General features: G+C 46.3%; 1 protein-coding gene across 1 annotated transcript; it reads left to right on the top strand.

The window, feature by feature from the left end:
- Positions 1 to 267: 267 nt before the first annotated feature.
- Positions 268 to 11,728, top strand: TSEN15 (tRNA splicing endonuclease subunit 15). Its single transcript, XM_036388270.2, has 4 exons — positions 268 to 448; positions 1,065 to 1,146; positions 2,459 to 2,594; positions 11,283 to 11,728. Exons 1-4 carry the CDS (start codon positions 293 to 295, stop codon positions 11,485 to 11,487), a joined length of 579 nt encoding a protein of 192 aa, XP_036244163.1. The 5' UTR covers positions 268 to 292; the 3' UTR covers positions 11,488 to 11,728.
- Positions 11,729 to 12,106: the final 378 nt, after the last annotated feature.

Raw genomic sequence — 12,106 nt, 5'->3', positions numbered from 1 at the left:
CAAGATGCTTTTAATGGCAATACCTTGAAGGCACGTCCCTTATGCAGTCTAGCAAAGCTCTGGACACTGCAGATTGATAACGCTTTGGAGCCTTTAGGAGAAGGGACCGTGAAAGGAGTACATGTTAATATATGTTTATATATGTTTATATATATTTTATATATGTTCATCTATATATATAGGTAGGAACGGAGCGGCGGCGGAACGGTCGTGGCGGTGCGGCAGTTTCCGGGAGCGCTGTGCTGCGCGGCGCCGCCCGGAGTGAAGCCGCGTTGCACACCGGCGAGGCAGCATGGAGCCGGCGGCCGGGCTGGGCGGGACGGGCCTTTGCCCGGCTCCGGGGGGCACCGATCCGGGCCAGGGCTCCTCCGCCGCCGGAAGGGAGGAGAAGGCACAGGGCAGCTGGTCGGGGGCGGCTGGCGGCAACTGGATCACGGCTCACCCCACGGTAGGCCGGGGCGGGGGCCTCGCCGCCTCTCGGGGGTCCCGTTCTCCCGGCCGGACGCTGCAGGATTTTCCCCTCGAGGTGCACGTGGGGTCCCCCCTAGGGGGGTTCTGCAGGGAAATTCCCATCTGATCGACGATATTGGGTTTATCGAAGGGGGCTCCGGCCCGTGGGGGAGTTGGGGAATTCCACTGCCAGCAGGGGAGGAGGCTTTAAATCATGGGATCCCAGCTGGGAAACGTAAATGCCTTAAAATTTGACTCCATCTTAATTTTTACCACACTGAAAACATGGAGGTGTTTAATTTGGCCATCATGTTACGTTGTGTTGCAGCAAAAATAGGTACAATTATATTTACCCCAACATAGGTAAAATTCCACAAAGCTAGAGCTGTTCCAGAAATAGTTGAGACTCCTCTTGTGTTTGTTTATTTTGCTTGCTTTTTTAAGCGCTAAAATATGGGGAATGTGGAAAAAGGAGCCTTTGAGATACTGTCAGGAAACAAATTCTGCTTTTTGATTGCCTTCAAATGGGTTTGAACCTCCAGTGGGTCTGCTGGTCTGTGCATTCTTAGTTTAACCTGTGCTTTCCTTCATCACCGTTCCTCTCTGGCTCTCAGTTCACAGAAATGATGTCACTTGATGTGTCTGACAGCACTCAAGTCTATGCTGCCTTTTTGGTGTACCTGGACCTACTGGAAGGTAAATGGGGGAAGTGGCAGCATCCCAACCAATGCCTTTGCCCTTAGGAGCTGTTAAATTCATTGCACTGGGACAGGACCTTTCTTCCAAAGTCCTTGGTGCCCATTTTGAGAGTTTTTGTGCTGGAAGTTTCTATCCTCTGCCTGCCTGGAGCCTGTGCAAAGATGAGAGCCTGTTTCATCCAGCACTTCCAGGTGCAGGTGTTCAGGGAAAAGGCACTCAGCAGGGAAATAAAAGAAAGAGAGGAGTAGGGGAAGGAAAAGGAATGTAGGAAGGTGAATTGACAAGTTCAGTGGTTGAGCTTGTAATAGTCCTCACTTGCAGATTAATGTGAAATTACTCAATCATAGTGTTTCACAAAAGTCACCATTCAGCACATGGCTGCTGTGTCCTGGAATGTTTTCTAGAAAGGGCAGTAGTTCTTCTAGCAAAGAAGATCATTTGCAAGTGTGGTAGCAGTAATTTATAACCATTGTAGTAATATTATGGAACAACACAGTAATTTATACAATAAATTGTAGGTGTTGTGCTTAGGGCCATGGCTTGTGGAGGACCTGGCAGTGTCAGGTCACTGGTGGGGCTCCCTGATCTTGGAGGGCTTTTCTGGCCAAAATGGTTCTGTGAAATCCAGTGTATTCTGCTGGTGTCTGCTCAGAGTGGAGCAGAGTTATGTGATATATAAACTTCTGCCTGGCTTCTTCCAAGTTGGCTTTATTGAAAAGGGACTGTGAGTAGGCAGCCAGCCAGCCTAAGGAAAATATTTCAGTTTTGCTTGGAGCCTGGTGCTTCTCAAGGTCAGGGAAGGGAGGGATTTTACAGTCCAGGAATTGCTGTGTCTGCTGCTGTTACACCTCTGAAGAAAATACCTTAATAGTCTTCAAGAGAAGATTTCTGTAGTTCTGCAGCAAAACCTTCATCCTTATCCCTTCAGCAGGAGTTTAAAACTTGTATGGTCATTAACCATGCTTCTAGCACCTGCTGCTTCACAGATCAGGGTGCTGAGTCAGGTGACTAAAGCTGTGTGGTTTTATCTGCTTTGTGCCTTTTGCAGAGCAGCTTTGTCAGACAGATCACTTCACCACCCCTCAGTGCAGCTCTGGAGCCAGCAGGCTGCTCCTGCTCCTTGGATTTCTTTAGCAGGATTGCTTCTCAGGAGGGGAATTTGGCAGAGGAATGGAATTTTCCTGTGAAGAAAAGGGGGAAAAGGGGGAGGGAAAAGAAAACCTCAGATGTTAACTTAGACACTGCATTTGTTATTTGACTGATTAAAACTTGTGTTTTGTGTTCTTTCAACCCCAACAAACCTTTCTAGGGAGGAGCTGGCACGAGGTGCAGCCGGTGGGCGTGGCAGAGCTGCAGCTGGTGTGCTTGCATGCCCGAGCCAAGGAGCAGGAGGGGCTCCAGGTGATGGTGCCAGTGCCTGCTCACATCCTCATCAGCCACGAGAGGTGAGGCTGTGCTCACTGCTTGGCTGGGGTCACCACTCAGAAAATGGGGCACAGGGATCTTTGACAGGCTGGGGATGGCTTGGTCAGGAGGGGAAGGAGGAGGAAGTGGAGGAATATCAGAGGAAAGCAGCCTCTCAGCCTGTAAGCAGAGTTATTTTGGGTTCTGCAGACACACAGGCAGCTTGGAATGTTAAGGAGACCTCAGCTTTGCATCAGTCTCTGCCTCTCCCTGTCTGGAAGTGCTTCTTGGAGGTAAAACAGAAACTGATGCCCACTGATAAACACTTCCTGTTGTTTGGAGTTGCATATGTGCTAGGAGATAACATGGACACCAAAGTATGTGTTTGAGAGACAAGGTTAGAACACAAGGCCTTCACAGCTTATGTTTTGAACATTCCTGTGCTGATTTTGTACTCTTGGAAATGTACGATGCTTTCTGAGTTGCTGGACTTCAAAGGACCTAAGAGGAAAGAAATCCTTTTGGGGCTGCCTAAGAATCAGCTTTTTTATTGTCAGATTTGTGGGTAAGCCTTGTATGGTTTGCTTTGCTTTTGTTTTCAAACTATAATTTGGCTACTTTGAACAGGAAACTCCTCTCGCTTTACATCTAGAGTCTCATGTGCCTGTGATTTTTGGCTTGATTTCCTCACACGTGCAGGAGCAATTCTTCAAGCAGAAGACAGCACAGCCATGAATTTGTTACATTAAAGATATTTACAGCCTAGAAAACTTCCACTTCAGTAGTTTTACAGTCTCTTTTAGCTGGCCCTTAGGGCAGCCTCAGACACAGGGTAGGATTTACTCTCTGATGAAGGCTGCCTTCTGTGACTGGTATCTGCCATGATGACTCTGAAGACCTGAGCTATTTCAAAGGCATCACAGGGTTCTACATTTTTCAATTTCTTCTGTTCCCACTCCTGCTAGGAGCTGGCTCTAAAAATCGTACTGTTCTTTGCTGCTTCCTCTTGCTCTGTGGGCAGCAGCCTGGCACAGTGGTAGGTGGGTAATTAATTGCACTTATCAGATGTGTGTGTGCACTCTAGGAGTGATGTTTTTGCTTTTTAGTTTGGAATTTAGAAGTGACAGATCAATGTCTTGCTGACAGACTTTTATCATCATTTTACTGTTTGTTGGGTGAGGGGGAAGAAAATTCTTTACTAGGTATTGATGGGGTTTAGTACTGGTTTTGTACTGAAAAAAATATATTTGCAAATATTGGTCAATCACTTCTGAGGGCTTGGTGATGTGATCTCCACAGGAGAGGAAAGCTGCTGGGTGAAATGCTGGGTGTTATTCAGCCTGTCTGCAAGCAGGAGGTGTGTGTGTGTGTGTGAATGAAAGGGACGTGCTGCAGCTCTCAGCTCAAAGGTTTTAGGGGAAATAGAAGGCAGCCAGTGAGCATGTGGGATCTTTGAGGAATTCCACCTACATGCTGAGCTGTTGTGCTTGGTTAATATAGTGTGTTTCCACCTGGGCTGAAAACTTGGATTCCTGCCATTGTGTGAAGGCTAGGAGTATGTTCTGATTGATTTGTAATGACAGATATTCCACTGCATGCATGTCCTATCTTATTCTGTGTCATTGGAGCCTTTCATGGGGAGCCTCTGCACTTGTTTGTTCTGTGGTGATGCTGTTTGCTCTGCCTCTGGCACCAGAGTGTCTGGAATCCAGTACTGGAAGGATGTGTGGTGGAGAGGCAAAGAGTGAATGCATCACATTGATTAAAAGTACAGTTTGTAACAGGGTTTGCTGCAGAGCAGTGACACAGGATGTGTTGTCACTAAAATGAGCTGAATCCCAGGCTGCAGTGCCAGGTGTGTCCTGCATGTGTTCAACAGCCATGGATGTTGTCAGGCTGGGAGCTTGTGTTTCTGTACAACACTTGTATTTGTGGTGCTGAATGTGCATCTGCATTTTGATCAAAGCAGCACTTTGTGGTTTTGTGTTACCTGCTAAAAGCAGGGGAGGAGGTATGAGTACAAGTGAATGCAGCTTGCTTAGTGTTGAAAATAAAGCCTTGGAAGGATTTGGGAAGGTGAAAATATTCTGTCTCTATTCTGGGCCTGGAATTGTGCTAACTGCAAAGGAAGCCAGTAAGAGCAGCATTTATGGGCAGCACTTCCTTGTTTAACCAGTAGGGTTTGGAAGTGACACCTTGAAATCAGACTTCCATCTTCATTCTGCTCTGTGTTTTTCTTATTGGTAGAAGAAAGAAAGTGATTCACTGGAAAATAATGTATTTTAGTACTATGTATGTGCTAAGAAAGATCTCACATTTTGCCAGTATTAGTCAGTCACTCTTGTGGGCTTGGTCTTCCAGAGAAATATAGTGGTGGTTCTCTATTTGAAATCCTTGCTAGCCAAGCTCTGCTTTTCCAGGTGTCTCTTGAAGTTCCCAACTTGGCTGCCACTGAGAAGTGTGTCCTTAAAAGGCCACAGGAAAGTTGCTGTGGACATTACCAGCAGGACACATGGGCAAACGACAAATAGGAGTGCCCTACAAAGATTAAAACCTACTCAATATTTTTTAGCCTATTACAAAATTTCATCATGTCCAGTTTGAGCATGACAGATAAGTGCTGAAGGCAAAAGCTGTTCTGCTTCCTAAGCTCACTGTCCACTTCTGCAGAGCTGGGTTGAAGCTGCTCATCCAGCTGTGGCAGGATAGGGCTACACAGGAACCCACTAAATTACAGAATTATGGGCTGTGGAGCAGAGTCTTGAGAAGTGGCTTTGTGCTCTCTGTCTTCTTCAGATGAAGGCTGCTGAATCTTCTGTGAGCAAAGCCCTGGGGAATATGATGCAATTTCTGTCTGTCTTGGCCTGCTGTGACCCACACTCAGCTGGCTGAGGCTTGGAGAGCCTCTGAATTCAGGAGGATCTGCTGCATGTGCTTAGGCTGGGGTGTGTTTGCTGCTCACTACAACACCTCAGAGCATGCCAAGTACCTCGTTGTCCATTCCAGAAGTGTGGCTCCCCACTGTGGAGGAAGCAGTGAATCCTGGGAGTGCAGAAATAACTTGCATAAACCCAGCTCAGCAAGTTAGGAGAGCTCACAGTGTTGGCAGCTGGATTTTTAGATAGATCTGGGACCTAACTCCCTGGTCCCTGAAGGCTCAAGGCTTTCCAGGCTGATAGAATTGGGCACTGTCTGTCCTAGACAAATAGCTCTGTCTAAGCAGAATGTTGCAGATAAGCTGTCAGATTAAATGACACGTCACTGCTCTGTTTGTATTTTGTGTACAAGTGCTGTAAATGAAGGATGAAGTTGCCTGAGGTCATGGAGACCTGTGAAGTTTGGGAAAGGCTTATTCTGTTAAAATGCGAACTTACTTTAGAAGAAAGCAATACATAAATGTTTTGTTTTAAAGCTGATAAGCATCCTGAGAAGGAAATCTGAGGACTGGAATATTTACTGTCTTCAGGAATTTACTGTAGACTATGAAATAGATCTTGCTATAAACTGAAAAATCCTGTTATTTTAAAGCACTGGAAGTGTGACGTGCATCTTGCATCCTCTTCACAGTTTTGTCAGTAACTCCCTTGCTAAAAGCATAGTTTACTCATTGCAGTAAATCACACATTGAAAATATAATTAGTGGCTCCTAAATGTAAGCTCTTTATTAGTATTTTTATTTAATTTTTTAATTTAATATTTTAAATAAGCTTGCAGCACCCACAGCAGAGTGGGTTATGCAGTACTGTGGTTGAACACCCAGTAGTGTGTCCTGTAGAACTTTGCTGAACTTTGATACCTCCCTTTTGTGTGGTTTCTCTTGTTTTCTTCTTGAACTTCCATGGAAAAAGATATTTTATATTCCTTGAGGCTTCAATTCCTTCTCCTGACCAGTGTGGCATGTAGTGTTTTATTTGCATTTATTATTTTTCTTTCCATTACAAAAAACTGAGTAATGGAAAGAAAAAAATAAATGTAAATAAAACACTACATGCATTCTTCTAGCATTCCCTGTTTGTGTGTTTTGGGAACAAATCCCCAGGAATAGTGCTGTGCATTTACAGCTCCTCCCGGCCCCATGTGCTCCTTCCCACATATTCCAAGGCACTGGGTTAATGCTGCCTGCCCTGCAGGAGGGTCTGGAGCAGCATTCCTGGGGTGAGCTGTGCTGAAGTTTGCAGTGCTGGCTAAATCCAAGGAATTGTGCTCTCTGGGAGGTTCCTGTGCCCTGGTGCTGGCCCAGGCTGGGACAATGGCACGCTCCAGTGCCTGGGGTAATGATCTCTGCAGGGGCACAGAGACCAACTTGTGTGCACTCTGCAGCCCTGCCTGGACAGCAGGGGAGGGAGCTGGTCAGGCTGGCCAAGCCTGCAAGGAATTATTCATCCAAGTATAAAGGGCAGATTGAAAGCCTTTGGCTTTTATGGGATGGAAGGCAGTAGTTCCATTTCAGCTCAGTGGAGCTCTATGCAACCTCCATAAAACTGCCCTGAGCTTGCAGAGGGATGCTGCTTCTCAGAGGCATTGCATGGGATGTGTCTCTGAAATGCTCTTTTGCTCATCACAGAACTTGCTGCTTGAGTTCTTTATGATTCTGCCCTTGCTTGATTTCTGCAGAGTCAGTTGAAAGCTCAGGGTCACCAGCTGTACGCACCTGGTTCTTTCTCCCAGAGAAAAGGGCAGTGTTTGTTTGTTAGGAGCAGGTATTGGGAAACACAGCACAGATTTCTGATGGGTGTTGAGGGCCTACGTGGTTCAAAATTAAGGTAGGGGAATGATGCAACATTCCCCTCTGCTCTCTGGATAGATTTGTATGGATTTTCTTGTTCTGTTTTGGAATTTGTTTTATTTTAAAGCTATTAATTGCCACAGTAATAGAAGACAGGGTCAGCTCACTGCCATCATTAAGTTTGAATGCAGCAGTAATGACAGATGCAGGATGACATTGCTAGTGCTGTTCCCTTAGCTTGCAGTGCTCCTTGCACAATGTTAAGTAAGTTAAATCTGCTCCTATGACTAATTTTTTGGTAGAAAAAAACAATCCCTACTGACTGTAGATAACTGGGAAGCCTTTTCTGAGCCCTTTTTCTAATGCAAAGTGTTTTAGAAATGCCAGCTCTTTGGAGAACAGAGTGTTTGAGGTGAAGTCCTTTGCATCTCCTGGAGCATGAGGTGAATGTGAGTTTGCTTCCTGGGTGGAAAATGAGGGCTTTGTCCTGCTTCATCTGGCCTGGTGGGAGCAGATCTGGATGTGAATGAGCATGCAGCTGAGCTTTCACTGAGAGCCTGCAGAACAGCAGGAACTGTTTCTCAGCTGCACCTTTCTCTTGTCAAGTCTCCCCATTCTGCTGAAAACTGGCTTTGCAGACAGTGGAGTGGGCATGCTGGAATTCCTGTGGAAAAAGAGGACCCAGAGAGAGCCAGTCCACACCAAAGGCTTGACCCCACAGCTTCTGTGGGGCTCACACTGTTGGAGCACAGCTGGGGAACCAAGCCCAGAGTGGTCATGGGCCCCTTGGTGTCAGCGTCCATCAGTTATCAGTAATTCCAGAGTGTGTCCTGGCACAGCTGTGATTCAGGGAAAGGCTGCTCAGGGTGCTGGGGAATGTAGGTGGTCAAGGCTGTTGGCATCTGCCAGGCTGCTGGATGCACTGAATTCCTCTGTTCACTGGTGCTTGACACTTTCAGAAATGTTAAATACACTTTTATTTAAGCAAATTCATCTTTTATGGTTGTCATCACCTGTATGGTGTAGCAGATTGTGCTGGTCACTGAGGAGCTTATTGGTAGCCATTAACTGGGTTATTTAAATTAGAGTATGGCTCTGTTGGGGGTGTTACCACATGGGCTTCTTGCCTGGGACTTTATTTCCATCATTGACTGCAGCTGTTTGTGAGATGGGCAGCCTTGAAATAAAGGGTTCTTGCCTTGTTTAGGATGTCCAATGTGCATTCTTTGAATTTCAGAAGGCCAACAAGGCTTCATGCTTTCTTTATTTTTCCATAGACAGTATTTGATGCATGGAAAGGACTACAAAAGCTATACCTGTCCTGCAGTATTTCACCTTCCTGCTCGTGGCAGGCAGCAAGCACAGTAAAATCAGAGGTCCCATGGCTCCTTTGCAGTGTCTGCTGGTGCAGATGAACATTGGGAGCAGGCTGGACACAGAGGCTGCTGGGGATGCCTTCAGGGGAGGAGGGCAAGGGATGATGTCTGACACATACTTCCTGAATTCCAGAGCTTATCCCTGTAAAAGATAGCCTCTCAGCACTCTGCAGATGTGCTGCAGTGCACTGTGGCTGCTGTGGTATGCATGAATGAGAGCCCTTGTCTTGGGGCTGCCTGTGTGCAGGGAGGGGGGAAGGGGAAAAGGGTGCATTTGCACTTGTCATTCCTCATCTGTGGACAGCAGAGCTAGCAGATCATCCTGATGCAATGCTGTGTCTTTGTGCTCCTTACATAAATCCTGGTACTCTTGTCTCCTGAAAAGGAAGAAGAAATGGCATTAATCTGTTGTCAGGATCTGGCTGCTTTTGGGATCATGGGGCATCTTTGAAGTCCTAGTTGCTAAATAGGGGGAAATAAAGTCTCAGGTGTTTGTGCTTGGCAGTATAAGAAGAAATCATGAGTATCAGAAATGTAGATCTACAGCCTCACTGTTCCATCCCTCCTCCTAAGAGACTATCAGGAAAACCAGTGACAGGTATTAAAGAAAATAGGAAGGAGCTTCTGCCCTGGCTGACAGGTGAATCCAGGCTTCTCCCTTAGTATGCTCTCAGATACAGCATTGTCCACACTCAACACAAGTTTGGTTTCTTTGGCTCCCAAAATATCTCTCCTGGGCTATGCCCTTTAATTTGGGCATAAAGCTGTGCCCTTTAATTTGGCATTTTATCATTAATTCTGTATTGCATTCACAGGAGAGAAGAGAGATCAATGTCCACTGCTTCATGGATAGTTCTTTCCTCACGGGGTCTCTGCCAGCTTAGAGCTTTCTCCAGACCCTTGGCTGTTGAGGGTGGGCAGGCCCTGGCACAGGGTGCCCACAGAAGCTGTGGCTGCCCCTGGATCCCTGGCAGTGCCCAAGGCCAGGCTGGATGGGGCTTGGTGCAAACTGAGATAATGGAAATGTCCTTGCCTGTGGATGGAACTGGATGAGCTTTAAGGTTCCCTTCAGCCCAAATAATTCCATGATTCTGCATGTGGCAATTAGATTCTTGCTGGCTGCATGTGTCAGGAAGGAGATCTGTAATCTTTTCCCAGGCTCTTGTCCCCTGACAGGGTTTTGGCAGGACATTGTGGTGCTGGGGGTATCTCTGCACAGGGGCTGGAAGTGACAGGAGCCAGAGGTTCAGAGCACAGAATAAATAAGTTACCTGCCAAATAAACCTGCAGACAGAGCCTGCTGAGGTGGCAGTGAGCACAGGAGAAATGTCCCATGACCTGAAGGAGTCTCTTGCAGTGTCTCTCCTCTGCCAGTGGCCAGCACAGTGTCTCTCACCTTATTTATTGTGTTGTTAGGAAATGTGCTGATGTGGGAGGGCTAGGATAGTGCTTTTCCCAGCCATGGTATCTCTGTGGCATGAAGTAAATGTGTTGTGTTGCCTTGCTGTGTGTCTGGTGCAGTGGTGCAGGCAGGAGGAGAGGCCCTCTGAATTTACCAGGCTGGATTATGCACAGCTCAGAACACAGATGGGTCCTTAAGAAGGTCATGGGCTTAACAGGGAGGCTTTCCAGGCTGCTGCTCATTCTCTGCCACGTTCCATTTGGCTTTTATTAGAGGATCAAAGGGGTTCTGAGGGAAGATGGTGATTGAAGTCTGAAAGCTGCTGCCTTTAGTCAGAGCCCTGGCCTCAGAGCTGCCTGTGCTCTGCTGGGTGAGCTCTCCAGGTTGCATGAAGCCAGGACTGGTTTATCCTGGTGCACAGCTGAACTCCCCCTGGAATGTAACCTGTCCCAGCAATCTCAGAGGAGCCCTCTTGCACCTGACATGTGGGGGCAGGGTCTGTCTCTGGTCACCACACTCCTTCAGAGCTTGCTCCCCAGTCAGACCAGGAATGCAGGGACTCCTGGGATCAGTGTTGTCCTGAGCTCTGAACCGTAAAGTAACTGGCATGTTACTCTTAAAATAAGCTAAACAGGAAAAATTGCATAAGTTTGTCTTGAGCTTTTAAGGAAGACATTATTTGTGCTGACTGTTCTGAAGAAGAGCATTAGTCTTGTGGCTTCTAGTCTAGACAGGGAGGTAGAGAAACCTGGCTTGTGCTCCTGGGCCTTCCACAGTCTGGCAGAGACCTGTGGCACAGGGACTGGAAGACTTACCTCTGCAAATGGAACACATCTCAATTATTCAGTTCTCCAATTGAGCACCAGGTGTTATTTAATTAGATTTCTTACATAAGTCTGCTGAAAACAGGGCCAGTAGAGATTGCTGTGCTGGGATTGTGATGGATGAGGGATGGCTGAGGGATGTGCATATGAGTACACCTAAACAAAGCTTAGAAGCATGTGTTGAGCCATTTCCAGCAGAGATGTGTGTAACTGACTCTGTTATTTTCTTTTGTTGCTTGATTACACAACTTAATATTTCTGTTAGAACAGATATTATGCTCACTTTAGTGAAGACAAGTTTGCAGAGTGTAAACAGGCTGAATCAAAATGGTGCTATTCTACCTTTGTGCCATCATAGATGGTTGTGGATTCCTTTCTAAGTGTTTATTTTCCTCTCCTAGGTTAAGGGAAATACTGAAGAAAGCCTCTCTGCCTCCAGAGGATCCTGACACCCTGCTGTCAGTTACCTTGGCCATAGTTGAGACAGACTCCACAATAGTCTACTATAAAATGACTGATGGCTTTGTAATGCCAGATCCTCCTGGTGATACTGAAGATGTGGATAATAAACAGTGGAGGAAGAAAAGAAAGAAACTTTTCAAATGATTGGGGCAGAGAAAACAGAACATTTCTTGGACTCCTGGGCTGAAACCCAAACAAATGCAGGAACTGGTGTATGTGAATAAATGGTGAGCTAAAGTCTGCCTTGGCATATCAAGGATGTGTTCAGGGAGAGCAGAGGCTTGTGCAGCTGCACTGTGATGAAGTGCCATTTGAGGTATGAAGTAAGTCATGCTTTGACACAGATCAGTCCTGACTAATAAATACTCTTGGGAAGTGTTACAAAGGCTGTGTGTCCTCTTTGTCTGGTCAGGCACGTAACAGAATAAACATATCCTTACCCATACTGTAAATACTGGTTACAGGTAAGTCTGAAGGGCTTGAAGTTTTGTAGTTTACAGAGTGTCTTTGTCTTAGCCCTGTCAGAAGCACTCATGCTGCCCCCCAGGTTACATTTCTGAACTTTGCTTTCTTCCCTCTGCTTTTGGAGAAAAGGCTCTTCCACAGAAATACCTTATTTTAATTTTTTCCCTGCAGAGGAAAACTGATTATAGCAGCACCAGAGTATGTCACCATCTATGCTGTAAGAGCACACCAGTTACCTGCTTCAGGCACCAACTAGATTTCTAAAGCCATTGGCATTCCTAGGATTTACTTTATTTTG

This window comes from Molothrus ater, chromosome 9, assembly GCF_012460135.2.
Source record: "Molothrus ater isolate BHLD 08-10-18 breed brown headed cowbird chromosome 9, BPBGC_Mater_1.1, whole genome shotgun sequence".
Classification (NCBI taxonomy): Eukaryota; Metazoa; Chordata; class Aves; order Passeriformes; family Icteridae; genus Molothrus; species Molothrus ater.
Note: the sequence above shows the minus strand (reverse complement) of the source record. Positions and strands in the feature narration are given on the sequence as shown.

What these genes read in the sequence shown, in the direction of transcription:
- TSEN15 (XM_036388270.2), top strand. Translation starts at nt 293, where the DNA reads ATGGAGCCGGCGGCCGGGCTGGGCGGGACGGGCCTTTGCCCGGCTCCG. An exon ending in GTACCTGGACCTACTGGAAG is followed by an intron (nt 1,147 to 2,458) that starts GTAAATGGGGGA and finishes AAACCTTTCTAG; the next exon opens with GGAGGAGCTGGCACGAGGTG. An exon ending in ATCCTCATCAGCCACGAGAG is followed by an intron (nt 2,595 to 11,282) that starts GTGAGGCTGTGC and finishes TTCCTCTCCTAG; the next exon opens with GTTAAGGGAAATACTGAAGA.